The 23,518-nt window shown below is 38.9% G+C and overlaps 1 protein-coding gene across 3 annotated transcripts in view; it reads left to right on the forward strand.

Annotated features, from left to right (window-relative positions):
• XRN2 (5'-3' exoribonuclease 2) overlaps positions 1 to 23,518 on the forward strand; it is an 80,664-nt gene that overhangs the window by 47,338 nt on the left and 9,808 nt on the right. For 2 of the 3 annotated variants that reach the window (XM_057701537.1, XM_057701535.1), the window contains 7 exons: positions 966 to 1,049; positions 1,916 to 2,013; positions 2,634 to 2,713; positions 3,448 to 3,504; positions 12,126 to 12,194; positions 12,285 to 12,416; positions 14,236 to 14,363. In XM_057701537.1, the coding sequence (XP_057557520.1) occupies positions 966 to 1,049; positions 1,916 to 2,013; positions 2,634 to 2,713; positions 3,448 to 3,504; positions 12,126 to 12,194; positions 12,285 to 12,416; positions 14,236 to 14,363 (648 nt within the window). The remainder of the gene's footprint in view (positions 1 to 965; positions 1,050 to 1,915; positions 2,014 to 2,633; positions 2,714 to 3,447; positions 3,505 to 12,125; positions 12,195 to 12,284; positions 12,417 to 14,235; positions 14,364 to 23,518) is intronic. The other variant, XM_057701536.1, reaches the window with a different exon arrangement.

Consider the following 23,518-nt stretch of genomic DNA (forward strand, 5'->3'; position numbering starts at 1 on the left):
CCTATAAAATTCACACTACAGCTTAGTATTCTCCTTACTAGGTTGTACAGTTGAACACATTTCCTAACTTTGAAGATATGGTAGCTAAATAGTGACAGCTTTGGGAACCTTTCATTTCTCATCATTTTAAAGGGAATAATCACAAATACAGCAGTTTTGAGTGGCAGTAGTTTCAAAATTATTTAGCTCTATTTACCATTTCTCTTTGCTATTTATCTTAAAATTTGGTCAAAATGCTATTTTTGCTGTATACAGCAGAATTTATTGTGCTTCAATAAGTTCATATATTTTTCTAGTAATGGATATTGTATTACTGGTGTGTTTCTTTGAAGGTTATGCACAGGTCCAGATAAAACAATGACCTTAATTCTAGCACACTCCAGAGGACAGTTTTCAGCCTGAAAATGATCATCTAGTCTACCCTCCCCCAAAGTAATTTCAGCAAACAAGTCTCTAAAATTTTTGTGTGTATAATTATTAGGTTTTAAAATATAACAGGATATTATGCAATTTTAGAGCTGCAAGAGACACTTCAAGTATTCCAATTGAACAGAACTTCTGAGTTTTTTTTTGTTGAATGATCTCTTTTTACAGAAGAAAAAACTCCAAGGTCCTAGAAAGGAGAAAGGATGAGAGCCCAAGCCCTTGGGAGATTGACTGGCTTGCCCGAGGGCATCTAGTAAGGAGATCGAGGACAGAAATTGGTGTCTAGGTGGCTTCTTGTTCTTTTGATTTAAAATTTTTTATTATAGAGTTGAGCTCACACATGGTTTTCCATATGAGCCATTTTTAGGATGGAAAATCTGGAATTTTTTTCTACATTTGAATTTTGGCTAAATATTAGAGCTAAGTTCCCAAATGTTTTTATATTAGCAGAGATATTCTACTAGAAATGTTCATTTGAACCAATTGGTGTTTAGGTGACCCTAATAGCAGGGGCGGTTGGTGTGCTTTTGTGTCCCCAGGTGTGGCTCTGTTGCCGTTTGTGGATGAGCGAAGACTGCGAGCTGCCCTGGAAGAGGTGTACCCAGACCTCACCCCCGAAGAGAGTAAGGCTGACGCCCCACTCAGGCAGTACTGAGTCTGGGACATAGACTTCACATTTCCTTAGAAAATTAGGCCTTTTTACTTTTTTTTTTTTGGTTAAATTTTTCATAAGGGGGGCATAAATCACTGATTTTACTTCTTTATAACAAAGGTTAAATTTGTTTCTTAATATGTATTATCTGTAAATTGAATAGTAATTAAATGAAAATTTTTAAGTTATAAGTGATTTCTTCCATCTCCCTTCTTCCCTTCATCCTCCTCCACCCCCCAAATAACAATAACTTTGCTTGAAGGTTAAGTCGAGTCAAAAGCATTTGCTCTCAGAGTGTGAACTTGAAATGCTATTTCTCACAAAAAGTGTGATTTTGTCATTAATACTGATAGTTAAAATATTGGGAAATTGCAAGGCTAGCCTCAATTGGAAAATTTATTTTATACCAGTGTAACAGACCTATAGAAGTAATTTCTCTATCAGCCATCCTTAGAATAATTTTTGTTCTCCGATGATACAATTTGTGTTTCCTCAGGGAATGTTTATTGCTTATAAAAAGAAATTGAGTTCTGTATAAATAAGAAAACGCTGACCCTCATCTTGCAATCCTATATTCAGGTGTCTTTTAGGGATTTTTTTTTTTTTTTGATAGTCATTGATTTTTGAAACCTTATTGTTAGTTTTTGTTTGTTTTTGTTTGTTTTTCTTCTGCAGAGATGCATCACCTGTTTAGGCCTGTTACTGTTAAATTATTTTTTTACAAACTTTATGATTAAGTTTTTAAAATTTAGATGCATCTTTTAATTTTGTCCTCATAAAAATTGCTCTCACGGATATAATTGTTTGATCTTTATTCTTTTCCTGCTTTACCCCCAGCTAGAAGAAACAGTCTTGGAGGCGATGTCTTGTTTGTGGGGAAACATCACCCACTTCACGACTTCGTTTTAGAGCTGTACAAGACAGGTTCCACAGAGGTATGGGCTCTTTTCCATCATGAAGTGTTTTTAGACAGTATGTTTATTTGGTTAATAATCAGGAATATATTTTTTAAATTTTGGTAAAATATAAACAAAATTTACCATTTTTAGCATTTTTAAGTATATAATTCTGTGGTATTAAGACCATTTACAAAGTTTTGCAACCACCACCAACTGTCCATTTCCAAAACTTTTTCATCTTCCCAATCAGAAACTCTGTACCCATTAAACAACATTAAATCTCTCTACCCTCCTCTCCTCCCAGCCTCTGGTAGCCTCTCTCCTATTTTCTGACTCTATAAATTTGCCTAATCTTGAAACCTCAAGTAAGCCGCATCATACAATATTTGTCCTCTTGTGTCTGGCTCACTTCACTTAGCATAATTTTTCAAGGTTCAGCCATCTTGTGTCAGAATTTCCTTCCTTTTATGGCTGAATAATCCATTGTGTGTATATACTACATTTTGTTTATCCACTCATCTGTTAATGGGAACTTGGGTGGTTTCTGCTCTTTGGCTATTAGGAATGGTACTCCTGTGAATATTGGTGAACAAGCATATGTTTGGGTCCCTGCTTTCCATTCTTTCGGGTATATAATCAGGACTGTTTTTGCACAGTCAGTGGACGTACCGCCTGAACTATGTCATGGGATTCAAGGAAAGTTTTCTTTGGATGAAGAAGCCATTCTTCCAGATCAGTAAGCATTCATTGTATATAATTAGAGAGATTGGGAGGATGTTTAGTTAACATTTTTACTTTGTTGCCTAAATGTTTCATTTTTTAGTAATAATGGAAAGTAGTGAGAAAATAAAACAACAGCAGAAGATCCCTGACTAAAAAAGACCTGGGGTCAAAGCCCACCTTTTGAAGTGATCCACAAGGTCAAAACTGTTTTCATAATAATACTAAGGTGTTATGATGTGTTGTTTGCCTTTCTCACTCTTTTCCTCTCTTGAATGTATGGTGGAGTTTTCCAGAGGCTAATTGTAGTTTGATATCTCAAGAGATTGGTTCAGAAGCAGATGACAGAATCCAGCTATTAAGATAGATATGAAGCCATATATTGAAGAAGTTGAAAATGATATTCTTGTTTGGTTTTGTTTTGCTTTGTAAAATATAGTTTTTTCATAAAAATGTCATTTAAATTAACAGTAGGTTTATTACTAAACTTGTCTTACTGGGTTTTTAATAATAATAGATTTATTACTATTATCTTTAAACTAGTATTTTGAAAATTTTAGTTTAAATTTTTAATAGGTAAATACTAACAGATGTAACCAATGGGAACAGAAGCTCTTTGGGGTCCTCAATTGTTAAGGGTTTAAAGGGGCTCCGAAATCAGAGTTTGAGAACTGCTGCTCAAGGGATCTTGCTTCCACTTATCCAAAAGGTTACAATTTACAAATAGATGGTTCTCTTATTTCTTTTTAGAGTAGTATGTTCTCCTGTTCCCATGTTAAGGGATCTGACACAAAATGCTGCGATCAGGTAAGTTTCCCCCAATCCCTGACATTTGCCCAGAATGCAGCTCTGAACTTGCAAATAAGTTTAAGAAGACCTCTGGTTTACAGGGAAATGGCCGCTATTATTCCAGCAGTGCTTTGAGATTGGAGAGTCCCTGTGTTGCAGACCTCAGAGTAGAGCCTCTTGACTTTAAATTATGTATATTGTTAAGGTTACTGATTTAACAAGCTTGCTTCTCTGCTTTCTGGTTTCCCCTAACAACCTCTAATTCTTCCTGGATTAGTAAAGTGGGAGGTAGAAAGTAGGAGTTTCCAGGAGTAGTTTGCTGTGCAGGCGCAAACAGCCCTCTGCACCCCAGAGGCCCACACAGCTTCACTGTACTGTAACAGACTATTTTAACTGTGTTTATAGTCATGGCCCTGCAAAGTTTAAAAACAAAACTGTTAATATACTTTATTTTGGTTAAGATGAGATAGAATGAATTTGTGGAATTTTTTTTTTAACAATAATTATTATAAACTTAAAGGGCTAATTTCTGCTATCTGGAAAACTTATACTTCATTTCTTCAATGGTGACAGCATTTTCTGAGTATGTAAAATATAATATGACTATTTAGAATAAAAATCAGCAAACTTACTCCTCACTTGTGTCACTGTTCTATGTAGTTATTGATCTTGATGGCAGCGTTTGTGTTGTTTTCTTCAACCTTTAGATGAGAGTAGGGCAAATATTCTAGTCATTCAAGGATTTTGTAAGAGCTGTTCCTGAATACTCCTTTGCCACACATTATTATTTCTCTCACTCTCAGGGAATATTTTGGATTTTACTTAGATTTCTCATTGTGAAGTATAAGCATGTTTAATTTCCGATTTTTAATGGATTTAGATAACAATTGACATTCAAGAAAGGCTGTTACATAAAACCATTGCGAATTTGGAAAATCTTCCTGAATTAGTTGGCTTTATTTATCTTTACCCACAATTTTTGTTTATCTTTGCACATAGCTTGTCCTGGCTCTTTGTCTTTGGGCTCTTGTTACGGGTGGAATTTAGAACCGTAAGCCAGGCTTCTGTGCCCACCACAGTCTGGCTCCAGCAGAGCCAATGTGGACTCTGTGCATTAACCCCTGGGGTCTTTGGCTCCCAGGCCAGGTACTCCCACCGGTCCTCTCTGGATTGGCACATGTTTGCTGTGCTCCTCAATTTCTCAGCATGTTTTCAAGGGTCTTCCTTTGCAGCCCTCTAGAAATAGTTCTACTTAACTGTCTGAGGATAGGGACTTGTCCAAGGGAAGAGTTACAAAGTTGACAAATCCTGGAGTTTTTGTTTGTATGACAGTGATGGTGGTGCTGATTTCTGAGCCTGGAAGGGCCTTTGGTGTTATTTGATATCCACTGTTTTCACAAGATTATTAAATTTAAAAAAGAAATCTCAGATCCGGCTGTATATTCAGGTATATGTTGAGTATAACTTTATAATAAAATTTACTTGAGTTGATTTCCTAGAGATTCATGAAAGACCAAAGTTAATTCTTACCTTATAAAGTGATTTTCAGTGGTTTTTCTGAGGGGTCATGTTGAGGCCTTGATTGCATTTACTCTAGTTTTGTGTGTGCTTATTTGTTTCAGGGTTTCTTGTGTACCTCAGTGTTGTTTTTGCTTTATAAACGAAAATCTGAAAATGTAGCCTTCAGTGCCAGCTGCCAGTTATTTCTGTCTGTTTTGACTCCTGGCAGTCTCCCCCTTTTCTGTTTGCGTGCATCCAACGGTACTGCATTCCATGTTTGAGAAGTTGCTTCCTCAAATTGACTTTAGGTGGATTCTTCCCATTGTGTTAGGTCTTATCTGTAGTGTTGAGAAAGTATATTTTAGAAGTTATTGAAGTGTCTTAAATTCATAGAAAGATTCTTAGAAAATACAATCAGCTGTGACCTAGGTTTTTTTTTTCCCCAATTCTGATTCCAGAAATCATTCAACGCAGTAGTAGTTTTGAAACAGGGAAGAGGGTAGGGCACAACCTTTAAAAGAATGATATAGCCTTAGGACATGACAAAGACTGGTTAGAACCAGCTGGGTCCAAGATGGCAGAAGATTTGACTTCTGGTAGACCTTGAGCCTCATTACACTCATTGTAATACATTATTAGCTAAATGACACACCCACAGGTGCCATGACAGTTTCAAGGCCATAAAACGCTAAAAAGTGGGTGGTGGCCCAGTTCCAGGAATCACTACCCGTTCCCCAAAATAATTGGAATAATCCTTCCATTCATTACCCTGTGAAATTATCCAGCCTATAAAAACTAACCACGCTGTATTTCAAGGCCTCATGCCTCTTACCTTCTGAGATGGCCCATGTTCTTTCTGTGGAGTGTGTTTCTCTCTGAATAAATCTGATTCTTACCTGTCACTTCATCTCCAGGTTCTTTCACGATGAAGAAAGAACCTCAGGTTCACCAGGAACAGTTTAACTTTGAATAGAACTGAGCTGTGGCCCTGAATTTTCCTCATCCTGCTCTTCCTCCACCATTGTAATTTGCTTAGATATAGTATTTTACAATAATTCTTTGTCAACTTTAAATATATAAAACCTGTATATGATTTTTAAATTACAAAGACGTTATCTTCCTGATGCAGCAGCAAAGTTTCCTATCCATCTGGGGAAGGAGATGCAGGCACACCCCCTTGATCTCACCTGGGACTCTGTGTCCACACTGGCTGCTTTGTCATGCGCCCCCTCATGCCTCCTTGCCCATCTCTCTGTTCTGTCTCTCAACCTCCTGTCCCACTGGTTGCCCAGATTTAGGAGCTTTGGCTTCTCACTTTACATGACTCCATTTACCTACACCACTGCTCTGGAATATTTTTTTCTTCCCAATTATTTTTCATATCCGGCTTTTCCCAGTGAGCTTGTTTTGTACTCTCTTCTCCTGGATTACTGTAGTGCTCTCCGAGCTGTTTTTTTTTATTTTTTATTCCATCTTCCTTCCCGATGAATCTGTTGTCTCATCTTTCTTAAACACTGCCACCCATTGGTGATCTTTGGTTCCTGCCATAATTGGGTGGAGCCGTGCCCTGTGCCTGAGTCCCTACTGCTCCTCAGGGCACCTCCTCCTTGCTCTCCAGGCTGGTCCCTTCCATGTCCCACTCATCTCTGTGTCTTCCTCCCAGTGCTTGGAATGCTCTTCCCTTTGTAGCCTACCCTTCATTGCTTTTTTCTCTTCTCAAAGGTAATCTGTGTTTATATGAATCATGAAATTTTCCTTGTGAGAGCAGTTGGCAGTGGTTTGCTGATTCTCAGGTTTCTCTTTTTCTCTCATGGCACCTGGCATCCTTCTAAACCCATGTAAAAGCTCGGCTCTTCATAGTGTGGGAATTCTTGTTTGCCAGAGTCTTCTAAGAGCCCAGACTTATTTCTTCAGAGGACTGTTTCTCAAACGTTCTGCATTCACTTTTGGATGGATCAGGCAAGGGACAGAATGTTGTCTCTCTTCAAGGAGATTTTTTCTAAAATTGTGAGTGTACATGAAGATGGATTTTTTAATGTAATGAGCAACGTTTGTAAGACTCATGGCTGGCAAGGAGGTAACTTGAGATCCAAAACCTGAAGAAGTAGAGGATATGGAATCAGTAACAGACTTGATAGTTGGGAACACTTGGAAACGTTTATCTTTCACTGCCTGTAATACAGTTACCGAGTCCAAGCTTGCTCTGCTCACTGCACTACAGGCCAATAAATCAGAGAGAGGTGTTGAGGCAAAGAACATGACTTTATTTGGAAAGCCGGCAGACCGAGAAGATGGCAAACTAGTGTCTCAAAAGAGCCATCTTCTCGGCACCTGGATGCCAGTTTCTTTTATAGAACAGAGAGAGGAGGTGGAGAAGTAAAGTAAAAAGGCCATAAGTCTTGCAGATGTCCCCTGGAATGGCCAGCCTCGGGGAGGGGATGTGTTAAATTTCTTCTTTCTTTTAGCCATTCACAGGTGGACAGGGTCTGGATGTTTCCCTGAACAAAGGCACTTTGGTTTAACATTCAGGCAGAAGGGCAGGGTTCCCTGAGGTGGCATTGCGTAGGCAGTATCCTTTTATTGAACAAAAGCAACAGGAAGCAAATGTTAAAGTAAAAGAAACAGATCTAACATGTAGTCAGATTTGGGTCTTTCCTGTAACAATACTTCATACGAGGGGGCTTGGGGTGGGGTGAATTGGGAGATTGGGATTGCCATATATAATTACTAATAAAAAATATCAAATAGTACACTTTAAATATATGCAGTTTATTGTATGTCAGTTATATCTCAATAAAAATTCTTAAAAAGGAAAACAAAAACAAAACAAAAAAATACTTCATAGGACACTGAACTGATTAGCGTCTTCTGATATGATGTCAGAAAAGACATCATAAGTCCTGTAACTCTTTTAAGTGCTTTAAAATGTCAAGTATATGAGTCATGAAGTTTTCCCTGTGAGAACAGTTTGCAGTAGTTTGCTGATGAAGCATTAATTATGGAATGTATCAGGGAAAGGTAAAAATGAAACGAGATTTGGAGTTTTCTGCTTTCCTTGTGATGTGTGCTAGCACTCTCAAACAATAGTAGTACTTAAATAGTTTCTAAGGATAATTCTTAAAGTGAATGGAGTTGGAAAAGGTGTGCTTTCTATTTTTCTTATACTGAGACTTTGCTGTGATACTTTCTTACAACTCGTGTCTGAAGTGCTACTTACGATAAAAATAAAAGCACTGTTCAGTTTCCTTACTTTATAACTATGTTAGGTTTAAATTTTTAAATTTATTTTGTCCTTAGTGTGTTTATGAAGACAAGTGATTAAAATAATAGGGAGGTTATCTACAAGGAAGGGATCCACTATGCAACCCCTCGTCGGGGCTGGTCTGGAGGATAGAAGCTTATGCTGGCTGAGTCAGCACTGTTCCACCTGGAGGAAGTGCTTAAAACCCTCCTGTTCACCAGTTAGATGAAGCTGTGAATCTCCACACGGTTCTCTGACCTCAGCTCAGCTGGGCAACCAGTGGAATCCCGAGGCTGTTCTCATTTCCTCCCTGAGGGTGCTTCTGACTTCTCTCAGTGTTACTGCTTTCCCTCCCCATAAACTCTCCACAATTAATGCCTTTTGTTTCTGGTGGTGGAAATTTCTCAGAGTAATCTATATTTTTTCCCCTTTACTATTTTCATTATTTTTGTTTATATATTTCAGTATAGTAGGATTATTTCCATTATTTTTAATGCTCTACCTGTAAGAATTTGAATGACATAAACCAAAACAAAAAACAAACAAACAAAAAAAACGAAAGGAACTTTGAAAGTTTGGATCCAAATAAAAAGTTACCCTTTGGGCCTTTGCTCGCTGGGTTCCTGCCTAAGTCTGTTATACTTTTAGGAAGTTTAAGTTGTGGCTGATATTATCACATTGGAAAAGTACAGTAGAGTTGTGCTTTAGCTTCTTCTGTTATTTTAATTTCTAGAAACAATAGTTCTTGGTATATATTTTTGGGAACAAATTAAAATACTAAAAATCTCACAACCAGTTAACTTTCTAGGAGAGAATAAGCCTTCAAATTGTTCTCAGAGATCCAAGGGGAAAGAACGCTTTAATCTTTCAGATTGTAAGTAGTGGCCCTTGTGCCTTTGGTGGGGGACCTCCAAACTTATTTTTAGACACTCCTTTTCTGTCTCTCAATGGCTTGAACCATATTAAGTATATAGATCACTCTGTTGAGTGCAGTTTTGACGGAAAGTGGGAGAGATCTTGTAGATTGTTTATTAGCTTGGAAGTTTTTTCCCTTTCAGAGTGTGGATAGTGAATAACGGAATTTTAAAAACAATTTTATTGAGGAATAATTGACATATATAAACTGCACATATTTGACGAATAAATGGATTTGTTTTCTCAAACATTAGCTTCAGCTATTTTATTCAGCCTCTTATAACCAGTGTCATTCAGGAGAGATTATCCCTATAATTTGGGATTCTCTTTTCTCCCCGGGAGCTTGTTACGTGGCTGTTTCCTTTGTTTCTTAGTGTCAGTTGTTCCTGTGCACGCTTTGCAGGTGGTCCCCTCGATCCCTCACCTGAACGTGATCTTCCTTCCAGCTCCAGCCCTGCCATTTCTTTAGTTCACCCGGCATTCCCTAGACCAGGACGGTGACCTCCTTTTGGTTCTCGCTCCCTCTCTCTAAGGCACTGTGGCTGAGCAGTTCTTTCTGAGTTGCATCTTGGATTGCTTTTACTATCTGACCACTTGAAGTGGCCTTACATGTGGTCAAAACAAGCCCTTCATGACAACATTCCAGTTCAACCAGCCTGTATCACTGTCCGCTTCTGTTCACATACTTTTTCATTCCAGTCCAGCCCTTCTCAGCTAGGGTCCCACCTGAAAATTAAGTCTTGAGAACTTAAAGCATTTGCTGCGTGTAATGAACCAGTTTGTGTCCTGTGCCTTTACAGTGGCACTGGTTATGCATCTTCCTTGGGAGAACTGAGAAAGTAGTCACTTGAATCATTTTTTGTAGGGCTTGTTACTTCTCTCCGAGATCCCCATTGAGAAAGCTGCTCACATTGAACGGAGCTACCCCTTTCCGTGTCTCTTTCATCCTGCAACCAGTCCTGTCCCACCTTCAACCATAGCCTGTTGGGTGCTGCTTTCTTTGGTCCCGGGTGAAAGTCACCCCCCCACCCCCAGTACATACGTGCATTTAGCCTACGCTCACAAGGACATGTGTGGAAGGCGTGTGTACTCACATGCTTTGATTCAGCATCTTTCTTTCCTGTGCCTGTTGTTGCCTTTTCCACTTTCTTCCTTATTAAGCTATTATTAAACATTTCCTGTCCATTTCTCTTATTAGAAGGGGAGGCAGGCTCCATGCTTTGTCAGTGTTTGTGCCTCTCCTCCCACTGCGAGACCCCGTATGCAGTGGGCACTCTGAAAATTTGTTTGGTAAACTGTGGAAAAGGCCTGCTGACACTGAGAGAACTGCTTTGAGACACTTTAGTTGCAAGTCTTGCTTTATTATCGGTTTTCACTGACAAACCCAGATGCCTGCCTGCTGCTTTCCCTCTCACCCTCTTAACCTTTCCCATCGCCTACCATGCCTGGCCCTGCCCGAAGCCACCTAGAATAGAGAACATCTGAGATAAAGACAGTTGCGGTGAAGAGTGAGTTTATAAGAGGAACAGATTGAGTAAATGAAGTGTTGTTCAGCTGTTCTTGAGCTTATAGCATCTTTATTATAAATGAAGCTATTTTTGTGTACTTAAAATACACAGTTAAATCCTACTATAACGAAAATTTCTTTATTAACAGATGGGCCCTAATTATTTTAAGTGGCAGTATTTGAAGAGGAAAAAAAGTTAGCTATCTAAAATGTTAACTAGTTCAATAAAACCTTTTTTCACTGATTGTAACTGTAATCTGTAATCTTTAGAGGATCTTTGGAGAATATAAAAAAGCATGAAGAAGGAAAGGAACGGACAGAAAATGGTTGAGTGTACAAATAACCTTTTGGTGAATGTGTGTCTAGTCTGGTGTGTGTGTACTTCTCCCATGTTGTTCAAGTATTTTGTTACTACATTTTAACAAATATCAATTGAGGATACTATTTTTAGAAAGAGCCGTAGTTTCTGTAACCAGTCCACTATTGTCCGTACACTTAGGTTTTACAGTTTTTCAACATTATGAATACCGATGTTATGAGCATCCTCAAGTATAAACCAGGCGTGTATCCAGAATCCTAGAAGAGACATTGCTGTGTCAGAAGGAAGACTTGTGTACTTTGGGAGACACCCCCCCCCCCCGACCCCCACCAGAAAGGCAGTTGAGCCCAGCTTGTTAAAAGTCTGAATGTATAGCCTTCCTGTAGTTTTCAAATTGTGAGTGTTATTATCACAGAAACACACATTAGTAGAGCAGGGTATGGGCTTCCAACTGGGAGGTTTTGTGTCGTCGTCCCCCCTCCCCCATGGATTATTTGTGTTCTTTTCTTTTCTTTTCTTTTCTTTTTGATTTTGCAAATGTTTCTATTGGTGTTTGCCTCTTCCTTGCAACAAGACCTGATCTTCTCTAAGATGCTAGAGGGAGGGTCTTTGCCACACACCAAACAAAATGAAAGGTGTTTTATTTTTTGTTGTTGAAAACCTCTTGGACTTGTCTCTGATATACTGGAATTTCTCAAGAGTTGGGTGGGCAATGTCTGCTGTTTCTTTGCAATCACCCACAATTAGCTAGAACATGACTTTTATAACAGATAGTTACATGAGGGCCATCCTGGGAATTAGCAGCAGTTTGGTGAGAAATGTGTTTTAGCCATTTGGCAATTTGGCAAAATCTACTGACTAAGGTAATTTTTGGAGAACACTTTCAAATTTTAGTTACTCTGTTTAAAGGTCAAAAGTACCAAGTGCCCTGGTGGCTTGGTGGTTAGGATTCCAGGCTTTCACTCCAGAGTGGTCAGGGTTCAATCCCTGATGAGGGAACTGAGATCCTTGAAGCTGCACAGCACGGTCAAAAAAACAAAAAACAAAAAAAAGCCTTAAAAAATAAAATAAAGGTCAAAAGTACCTGAGTTTACATAGTAGTAGTTAAGCCAGGCTAATCCAATGAAATCATTAAATTGTGTATTGTTCTTTTCTAGTATTAATTTTAAAGACCCACAGTTTGCTGAAGATTACATTTTTAAAGCTGTAATGCTTCCGGGAGCAAGGTAACAACAATGCAGTTTTAAAACTCTAGGTTTATTTTGCATAAGCAGAGTTCATCCCTGTGACTAAATATTGTATTATCAAATGGTTAGAAAACCTGCACCAGTACTGAAACCTGGCGACTGGGAGAAATCCAGCAACGGGCGGCAGTGGAAGCCCCAGCTCAGCTTTAACCGGGATCGACGGCCTGTCCACCTGGATCCGGCGGCCTTCAGGGCTTTGGGGTGAGTGGTAGGTTTTTCTGTGTGTGTATTTTGCTTTTTCCGAGTCTTCCACAAAGCATTAAATCAGCATTTATGCCACAAGTATTTGAGACCATTAAATACAACTATTTTGCAGCTATTTTAATGACTTTGATGCTTTTCTGCTTTTCTTCATTTTTTAGAATTCACTGCTGTTTCTTTGGTTTATGTATTGCTTGAGAATTCCATTATTTTCTCTTAAGAAATTTTACTGTCTTTCTGAACGTTATTTCAAAAGAATAAAACATGCTCTTTACTCTCAAGAAAGTGTGGCTGAGTTAATATCTGCATAGAGCCTGCAGGTCCTGGGTTCATGCCCGAGCACTGATGTCTCCGTGCTGCCTCAGTGTGTTTCCGGGCCTGTTAGGTTGAGTCTGTTTTAATATGTCTGCTGGCCATTTGTATCTCCTCGGCTGTAAATTTCTGATTTTTATCCTTTGCCCTTATTAGCTATCAAATTGTCTTTTTCCCAGCTGTAGAGACAACTATATATAAAAGAGGAGGCTTTGAAACAGCAACACATAAAGCTAGGGTAAAAAGAGCGGTGTGCAGGGGCAAATATCAATGAGTTATGGTCTGATTTAATGATGATAACTCATGAATAGATATATCCAATTCAAAGGAAGACCTTAAGATTCAAAATGGGATGTAGGCAGTAGATTACCATCAGCAGCATGTGCTTTATACAGTGGCTAGTAAGGGATGGCGGGATCATGGGCTTTGGATCCTAAACATCTGGATTCTGATGTCTTGTCTGCTCCTCGGTATTGTTCACTGTACTGGACTGCTCTGTGCCTCCACTTCCTGTGTGTGAAATGGGAATCATAATCACACGTACCTACCTCAGGAAGTGGCTGTGGGGATTAACTGCTTGGGATGGTTTTCTAAACAACCGTGTAAATGTTAGCTGCTGTTATGGTTGTTTGGAGATCTTCATTCTTAATAGTAAAAGAAATATAAATCTGAAATAGTCTTAAGATTTCTTCACATTATTTCAGCCATTTTGGAAAGCAACATAGAAATACCACTAAATAGACTTTTAAGTTCTGAAGGTACTCTGAACTTTTGATCCAGATTCCTACTTCTTGGAATTTATCCTGAGAAAATATTTTAGAGAAACCTAGTTATATACCCAGATCTCTCTAGGCACTTGTTGTCTATATTCCTGGTACTAAATGAGTGGACTGGTTTAGTAAAATACGAGATGTCAACATGTAAGTATTCTTTAGGTATACATGTTACACTTAGGAAGACTATGAAAAATAGAGGGAAATGGTTGGTCTAGAAAATTGAAAATAGTAAGATACAGAGTAGTAGTATATACAGTTGACCCTTGAACAACTCCAGGGTTAGGGGCACTGACCCTTTGAACAGTCAAAAATCCACAGCCATGGATTGTGTAGGACTCTAGTATTTACTGTTGAAAACAATCCACCTGTAAGTGGACGTGTGCAGTTCAAACCCATGTTGTTCAAGGGTCAACTATGTAGTGATAGCAACAGCGTGGGTCTTTTGAGGACAAAACTAAATATAGTGCAAAAAAAGAGAAATAGACTGAGATTCTTTTTTGCATAAAGTAATTAATGAATGTTCACATGATGATGAAGAATCTTTGGTGTGGCAGATGCACATTTGCTCTCATCATCATCAGGTACCATTTTGAACTTCGTTCATTATAAATCTTAAATTTGCATTGTCTTAATCAGATCTAGTAGTAAAAAGATGGCTGCGAGCATTTGTTTATTATGTGATGGATATATCTCTATGTAATTTTTTTCTGGCTGGGGGGTCCTTTTATTAGCCATGTTATGCCGAGAGGCTCTGGAACTGGCGTTTACAGCAATGCTGCACCACCACCTGCAACTTACCAGGGAAACTTGTACCGGCCACTGTTGAGAGGACAAGCCCAGATTCCAAAGCTTATGTCAAGTAAGTCTTCAGTAAATGGGTTTTTTACCTGTGAAATTAGGTACTACAGCAAGGGGTGGCTTCTGATCTTCATCACTGAAAATATTTATTATGTCAGTGCAAACATAGTGGACTTAAAAACATCATATTTAGAAGAATTAAAAGAAAATACATAATATAAACTTTCAGATATTTTTATCTTATCTGTATATAGTTAATTGAATAATGTGAATTGGGTTTCTTATTTTCGTTTCTAAATCTGCTTCTGAGTGAACATGTGCAGAAAGACGTATGTAGAACAAACTCCAGTTTATTCCATTAATACAAGTAGTGGGGCAATTAAATCAGGTGCAGTAGATATGGGATTGGAATCATTTCATTACTTGAAAGACAACAGTATCCGTTTCTTGATTCAGCTTGTATCTTAGTAACTGCCTAACATAAAGACAGGTGTTGCCTTAAGTAGAAATATGCCTTTAATGTGGTTCTGTGAAGACCGTGGTCTTTCCTTGGCTCCTTATAACTTGTTTTGTGGGCAGAAGTGTATCAGAAATGTCAACCATGAAAGTAATCACATGGCATTTGGATTGCACAGGAAATGGGAGAAAATGGTTGAATGTTAGGCTTCACAGATTTTGTGTTAATTTTAAATTGTATTCCCATTTACTGTTATGTTTGAGCTCCATGTTCTCAAAGCCACTTTCTTCGTGAAGCCTGTGCTTCTCCATTCCTGGTTGTCTGGTTGCTCCCAGACCAGTCAGCCCCTGCATAGGGGGAAGAGACAGTGTGGCAGGATGCTAACATTTGTTAAATTTAAGTGTCGTAGCATTTAAGTTTTTGCTCTGAATGTTTCAAATAGTTCATAAAAATAAAATTTGGAAAAATCAGGAAGGGCTACTCTACTGCAGAGAACCCTCAGAACTCCTTTTAAACCAAAGTCATACCTGTCAGAGAAAGAACCAAATTAAAGTGATGATTGTTGGAAAATATTTATGCTATGTACTTAGTACTGTTTTCATGCTAATTTAGTTACAAAACCATTTTTAACCTGAAGCTCTGTAAGAAAGGAGTTCTGACAATCTCCTTCTCTCAGGATTCTGTTTTCACTGTGTTCTCTCTGTCTGTCTGTGTGTGTGTCTCTCTGTGTGACTTAATGACACTGAATGGAGTGCTGTTAGACTCTGTCACGAAACCTGTGGACCTTAGCGTTTTTTTTTCTGTTTAGTGAAGGAGACACAGAAGGGGCACACGGTTTGGTGGGCCTCTTGGAGATCTCCTTGGTGCAGTAGCTCCATTAACTACTTTCCCCCCAAAATTTAGCACACAGCATTTCTGAGTATTTCCATTTAAATATGCATGCAGAATATGTGTCAAGACATAAAACAGAAGAGTCTAGTCACTTTGAAAGAGCTGTCTGTGCCCTGAGATCTCAACAGTGAGTGGTGAGAGCATCTCCAGCTGATTGTTAAGGCCAGCTGTTTACTCATCCATTCCTTATCAGTTCCTTTTTTCTTGTGGCTCTTTGCCATTTACTTCTATCTGAGCAGGTATCAGAGCTTCCAAATATAGGGGGACAAAATAAGATGCAAATGCTGGAATCAGGTATAATCTCTGTGGCTTAGTCTAGTCAGTATTTCTCAAGACCATAATTGTGGGAATTTCTGAGGTTATTGCATTGAGTAGGTTTCTGAGGTGTGGAAAGAGGTGTGAGTAGCAAAGGTGAAATCACATGCTCTGTGTTAAGCGGCCTCCTTCCATTTTGTTTCCTAATGCCCAGATGCTGTCCCATTGCCACCATAGTGTATCCAGATATCACCTGGAGATCTTACTGAAAATTTTTTGAGGTCCCCCCCTTTTTTTAATAACAAATCGATTTACTTTTAATTCACAAATTATATCAATCAATACATTATGGGTTTGATGTGTTTGATGTATTTTTTCAAATATACATCAAAATGAATACAACCATGAAGACAACAAGCTTATTCATGGACCCAAGGAAATCATCTTTGTACTACCTGTGATATGTACTGCACTTTGGGAAATGTTACCTAGATCAGCGGTTCTTATCAGGGAATCATAGGCCCAAATGAGAATCTATAAAAGCCATGGACTCCCTTCCCAGAAAATCACTCGGTATGGGGTCCATGTAAATCCAAGTACTGCATCCAAGGTCCCCTTTCAGACTGCAGGATCCTGTCCCAACAGTAGAAGAAAGAAGTCAGAAAATTCTTTTATTTATCAAGGTTATATGGAGGTAAAAAATTTCATACCCTTCAGGGCCTGCGATTCTGTGGTTCTTAGTTTTGCCTTCTTTGGAAGCAGACAACTCTTGTCAGCATCTGGGCATTTTATTTCAAACAGTGGGGTCTCCTGTATTACTTTGACTAACTCTTCATTTGCCATTTTATAGCTCTTATTAGATAAAATTTGTTTATAATTACAAAGAAACTTTGATTAGAATCTCTTCCAGTTAGAATCTCTTTAATTATGTCATTAAAAATAGGAACTATGCTTTGTTAACTAGGGATTCACTTTGAGCAAGAAACAAGTGGCCCTCTCTGCCTGGTGACTTGTAAACATTTGAGTCATCTGAGGATCAGGGCTGGGACTCTCACTGTATTTAACATATCTTTTCAAAGGGGATGGGAATGGGAGGAGTGAAAAAGGTTATGGAAAAAAATCAGGATGTCATATTTAAATTGAGCCAACAAGGGGGAATTTGGAATACTCCAGGCTGAGAGAAGAGAATAAGCTTGAAGTACATTGCAAGTAGTCAGGTGGTATTAAGCTTAGAATACAAAATTATTAGTCGGAGAGCATGCATTGGAACTGGTTGTGAAGATAGGCTGATTTTTTTTTTCATTTTTTTACTGATGTTTTAAATGTATGTTAACTGTAATATATGTTAATTAAATAAAATGTGTATAATAGTAAAACATTTGAAAACCCATAATTCTGAAATAAGCAGTATTTCTTTTAATTCTTCATATATGCCATTTTTGAAAATTAGGTTATTATACATAGTTTCACATATACTTTTTATTGAAATGTAACATATGTAAAGTGCCAAATCATAAATGTACAGTTTAATTTTTATGAAATGATCATACTCATGTAACCACCACTCAGATAAGAAACAGAAAGTTACTGGTACCCAAAAACAAGAAGCCCCCCATCGTGTCATCCCCCAGGCACCACCCCACCCATTAAAGGCAACCACTATCCTAATGTCCAAAAATTATTTTGTCTGGGTTTTTTTTTTTTTTTAATTTATTGACTGCATTGGGTCTTCATTGCTGCACACGGGCTTTCTCTAGTTGCAGAGAGTGAGGGCCACTCTTCATTGCAGTGCATGGGCTCCTCATTGTGGCGGCTTCTCTTGTGGAGCACGGGCTCTAGGCATGTGGGCCTCAGTAGTTGTGGCACACAGGCTTAATAGTTGTGGTGCGCGGGCTTAGTTGCTCAGCGGCATGTGGGATCCTCCCGGAGCAGGGCCTGGACCCGTGTTCCCAGCATTGGCAGGCGGTTTCTTAACCACTGTGCCACATAGGAAGTCCCGTATTTTGTCTGTTTTTTTTGTTTGTTTTTGTTTTTTTAATTTATTTATTGGCTGCATTGGGTCTTCATTGCTGTGCATGGGCTTTCTCTAGTTGTGGCGAGCAGGGGCTACTCTTTGTTGTGGTGCGCAGACTTCTCATTGCAGTGGCTTCTCTTGTTGTGGAGCATGGGCTCTAGGCACACAAGCTTCAGTAGTTGTGGCACGAGGGCTCAGTAGTTGTGGCGCAGGGCTCTAGAGTGCAGGCTCAGTAGTTGTGGCGCACGGGCTTAGTTGCTCCACAGCATGTGGGATCTTCCCGCACCAGGAATTGAACCCTTGTCCCATGCATTGGCAGGCAGATTCTTAACCACTGTGCCACCAGGGAAGTCCCTGTCTGTTTTTTTTAAGAAAAATTTTTTTAAGAAAATTTTATCTAGTGGTCTCTTACACCATTACCCTTTTAAAATTTGTCCTCCTTTGTTGAATGCTTTGCTTCTGAAATTTATCCACCTGTCGCTGTAGTGAGAGTTCATTCATTCTCATTGCTTCCTGTGTCCCATTGTTGTGACCGACCGCCGTTTATCTGTCCAGTTGGGATAGTGTGAGGTTGGTTGCCAGACTGGGGCTGCTTGGAATGAACTGCTGTGAAATTCTCATGTCTTGGTGCAACTTCTAGACACTTCTGGTGGGTCCATTCCCAGAACTGCAGCGTTAGTGCACGTTCAGCGTTCATGAGAAGAAGCGCCAGACACGAGTCCCTGTTGACATTCCCACAGCAGTGCAGAGAAGGTCCAGCCGCTCCCCATTCTAACCAGCCCTTGATATTGTCATCCTGTTCTTCACTGTTAGCTACTCTATTGGACAGGTAGTGGTAGCTCACTGACGTTGAATTAGCCTCTTCTTGGTGACTTGGAGTGATTTCTTATGTTTATTGACTGCTTGGGTATCTTTTTTGGTGATATGCCTGTTTGGGTCTTTTGTTATTTTTCTACAGGGTTATCTATCTTTTTTCTTTTTCTTTTTTTTTAATAAATTTATTTATTTATTTATTGGCTGCATTGGGTCTTTGTTGCTGCATGCAGGCTTTCTCTAGTTGCAGCAAGCGGGAGCTACTCTTTGTTGCGGTGCTTGGGCTTCTCATTGCAGTGGCTTCTTTTGTTGCAGAGCAACAACAGTGGGCTTCAGTAGTTGTGGCTCGTGGGCTCTAGAGTGCAGGCTCAGTAGTTGTAGTACACGGGCTTAGTTGCTCTGGGGCATGTGGGATCTTCCAGTACCAGAGATCAAACCCTTGTCCCCTGCAGTGGCAGATGGATTCTTAACCACTGCACCATCAGAGAAGTCCCTCTGTCTTTCTTTTTGCTTTGTAGGAGTTCTTTTATAGTCTGGTTATGAGATTTTTATTTTTATTTCTTTTGTATTGGAAATATCTTTTTCCATTTGACAGCTTGCCTTTTCCTTTTAATGTCATGTGATCAGCCAGCATGTGGGGAATGTGGGTGAGGGGCATGTAGGAACTGCTTGTGCTCTTCTTACAGCTTTTCCGTAAGATCTTGAATCATCACAATAAGAAATTGAGGACAAAAAGAAATTCCTAGATATTTCATGTATTTTGATGTTTTTGTAAGTAATATCTTTTAAATGTTGTTTTCCGGTTGCTTGCTAGTATATAGAAAGAGTTAATTTTTGAATATTTACTTTATCCAATAACTTCACTAAAATTCATTTATTCTGAAAGCTTGTATTTTGGATTTTTTCCCTACTCAGCCATGTCATCTGTGGGTAGTGACAGTTTTGTTTATTCATTTTCTAACCTTAATGCCTTTTGGTCTTTTTGCTTTATTACACTGTCTAGACCTCTGGTGTGATTGAATATAAGTGGTGATGGTGGCATCCTTGTTTCATTCCCAGTCTTAAGGGAAAAACTTGTAATATTTCACCATTAAATATGATATTTGCTGTAGTTTTTTCATTTATAGGTAACCTTTATTAGGTTGATAGAGTTCCCTTCTTTTGTTTGTTTCTTTCTTTCTTTTTAACACTTATTTATGTGTGCACTCATGCAGTGCCAGGTCTTAGTTGTGGCATGCACGCAGTATCTAGTTCCCTGACCAGGGGTCGAACCTGGGCTCCCTGCATTGGGAGCATGGAGTCTTACCCACTGGGCCATCAGGGAAGGTCCCCTATTCCTTGTTTGTAGTGGGTGTTGAAGTTTATCAAATGCTTTTCCTCCAAAATCTTGAGATGGTAATGGGTTTTTTTGTTTGTTTGTTTTTCCCCTCTGTTACGTGGTGAATGACACACATTGATTTTTGATTGTTAAACTAATCTGACATTACTGGAATAAGCCTAATTGTGATACATCTTTCTTTCTTTTTCTTTTTCTTTTTTTTTAATGTAACTGCCTTCTGTGTGTCAGTATATTGTGGGATATTTTTTCATCTCTGTGTTATGAGAGATTAGTTTTTAACTTTCTTCACATGTTCCAGCCTCATAAAACAAGTTAGTGTTTCCAACATTTCTGCTCTCTAGTAAGGGTTACTGTGAGGTTACTGTCATGTCTTAATCCTTAAAAGAATTCAGTGGTTTTTGTGAGTCTACCTCTTTTTTTGCAAGAGCTTTTTAAAGATTTTTAAAGCAGAAAAGTATGCAGTCACATCTCGTTTCTAGAACCACAACTCAGTTGTGGAAAGATTTGGTGATAGTACTGTTTAGGGAGAGATAGTGAAAGTCCGAACTGATCTGTGGCAAAGTGGATTCCAAGTGGAGGAGCTAAAGGGCTGGGTAGTGCGAAGTGAGGGAGAGAGAAGATTCCAGATGAGGCTCCTTCTGCACTGCGGGCACCTGGGGGACTAGTGAGCCCTTTAACAGGATTTGGAAGCACAAGAGGATAGAGGAATATGGAAGAATATGGTAGTTCTATTTGTGTGATGGTTGAAGTGCCTGAAGAGATTGATGTCATCTGCCTGGAGGTAGCGATAAGGATCTGATACTTGCTCAGGAGAGAGGACAGGGTTGAAGAGAGAAAACTGGGAATCGTATGCGTATAAGCCAGAAGTGTAAAAGTTTAAGAAGGATTTGGATAGGTTAATGACTTTTCAGTTGCCTTTGGTTATAAGAGAACCTAGAAGAGCTTGGGGTTGTGAGATTGGACTTCCTAGAAGGCAACTGTGTCATTTCACAAAGTATTCCCGGATACCTTTGTAAAGAGATGTGTTGGAGAAATAATCAGCCTAATCTAGCACGGTTGTTCCAGGGTAGTAAACTGGTCACAGTATATGATAAGCACAGACAAATACTGCCAGCTGTCAAGAAAGGAAATTCCATGTTCTGTGATATTTTCCCCAATGCTCTTTTACACATAGCTCAATGTAAGATTTGGTTGGTTGGTTGGGGGGTTTTTTTGTTTTTTGTTTTGTTGTTGTTGTTATTTTAAGTTTACTGACATTAAGGTTTTTCTGGCATATTTATTTCATGGTCTCTTGTCACCTCTAGATTTCATATTTATGCAGACAGACCTCATCCCTGCATATATACCAACCAGTCCATCCATCCATTCATATCTCTCTATATTTCCTTTTCTAATTTGTATCTGATCCCTTACATTTACATTTATATATCTTTCTGAATAGTAAGTGTTTTAGAAGAGCAGTGATTTCAGATGTTTTACCCTAGACCTTTTCTTGTTTTCTTACCATGAATCTGTTTGTCTAGATGCTTACTCACAAAGTGCGTGTGTTAAGTATGCTTATTTTCCCTTCCTGTCTTAATTAGTTGTGTGTAGTGATGTGAATTCTAAGCTTTGGAAATATTGAACGTAGTTTGCAGACCCCCAGTCTTGCCCTCTTGAGACCCGGAGCTTCTGCGCCTCCTGGTTGAGGAGGCAGCTCTCCTGGACTTTCTGACATAAAATAACATGAAGAGTCACCTCAGCCAGCAGCACAAGTGCATGTGAACTTGGAACAGCATAGTGTGGTCGGGTGTGGTCCTGGCTTTTCCTGCACCCCTCAATAGCCTTGTGACCTCAGGCAGGCTTTTGTCAGTACTCCCGTTTTCTCATTTCTCAAATGGTACACAGAACACCCATTTCACAAAATATCCACAGTAAGTGAGTTTAAGTTATTAAGTACTTGAAACAGTGCCTGGCACATAGTAAGTACTATGAAAGTATTAAGTGATGAAAGATCAGCATTCCTCTTTATAGAATTTTGAACTTTAAAATTTGGTTAGAAATAGTTTTAGTAAAATTGAAATGTAAACCGTTTAGTCAGTCTTTTAAAATATTTGTAGTCTCATAGCTATTTCTTCATGTGGTCCAGAGTCACATCAAGGAGAACCATTGGTCACACTGCCAGCTCTGCTGCAGGCGTTTCTCACTGTCAGGCTTAGATTTGTCTTTGATGTGTCAGTTTTTGGCTGATGGGTAATTGTCCGGGTGCTGGGAACTGGTTGGAGTCAAGTGCAGCCCTGAGTGCTCAGCGTGAATAAAGCGTTTCGCTCCTGCAACCTGGAGAACATGACATGTCACTTCATTTCAGTCGGGAAACTTGTCAATTAGCCGCATTTGAAAAGTGATTTTTGATTAGTGCAATCAGTAAACATGGAATCTTTTCGGTGCTTGCCGCACTGATTAGGTAAATTGTCACTTGAGGAGCTATTGGCGAAGCCTTGGTTTCTGTGGCCGTAGAGCTCTAGAAAAAGGGATACGTTTTTAAAGACCATAGGAAAAAGGTAGCTGTCATTTTTTTCTCTCTTGCTTGTACTGTTCTGAAGTGCAATTCAATATCAGAATTTTTTTTTCTTCCTCTCATGGATCTTCTGTTAGAGCCATACAAATGAATGATAAGAAGTTTGTTTTACATTCTACTTCATTACTTCTCAGACAGGAAATATTTCTCCTTTATGAACACTTAAGGGCCATATATATAGCTCAGAGCCACATGAAGAGATTTGTTTAAAGGTAACCTTGAAGTTTGTCTCCAATCCTTTTTATTTTTCTTCTTGGATTGAAAGCAAGCGATATTTTAATAGCTGTGTGATAGAATTTTTTAAAGTCTTACAAAATTCACTTAGGTTTTTAACAAAAAACTGTAGTTTTTGCATGTGCTGAGTTTGTGTTGAGGGGAAAAAGAATTGTCCCGCAGGTGAGAGTGAAAGCAAAATAGAGCAGGCAGCACCTGGCATACCAGAATTGGTGGGATAGGAGCTCTAGCCATTTTTCTAGGCATTTACAGGTATACAGTTAGACTACTGAGAAGGGACCCCATCCAAAAAAACGCATTTATACTTAGTGAACTTCACATTCCAATTCTACTTAAAAATATTGGTGTCTTGATCTAACATGCAGCGTATTTGGATCTAGTGAATATGCATTCCTGATGGTAAGGACTTTCCTCCACTTATACTGTTCCTGGGAGGAAATATACCAGCTTTTTTCCTGCCTATATTTTTTCATAAAACATTAGAATCAACATTTCTGAAGGCTTTTCTTAATGTAAATGTGTCTTTTTATTATCTTCATTCAGTTTTACATTTATTAGGGATCCTGTGTAGAAGCCTTTATTGGTACCATGGAGAGTGTGTATTCTGCAATGACGTCATATATAAAGAGACACCATGTAACCAGAATCATGGAATT

This window comes from Hippopotamus amphibius, chromosome 12 (assembly GCF_030028045.1).
Source record: "Hippopotamus amphibius kiboko isolate mHipAmp2 chromosome 12, mHipAmp2.hap2, whole genome shotgun sequence".
Lineage (NCBI taxonomy): Eukaryota > Metazoa > Chordata > Mammalia > Artiodactyla > Hippopotamidae > Hippopotamus > Hippopotamus amphibius.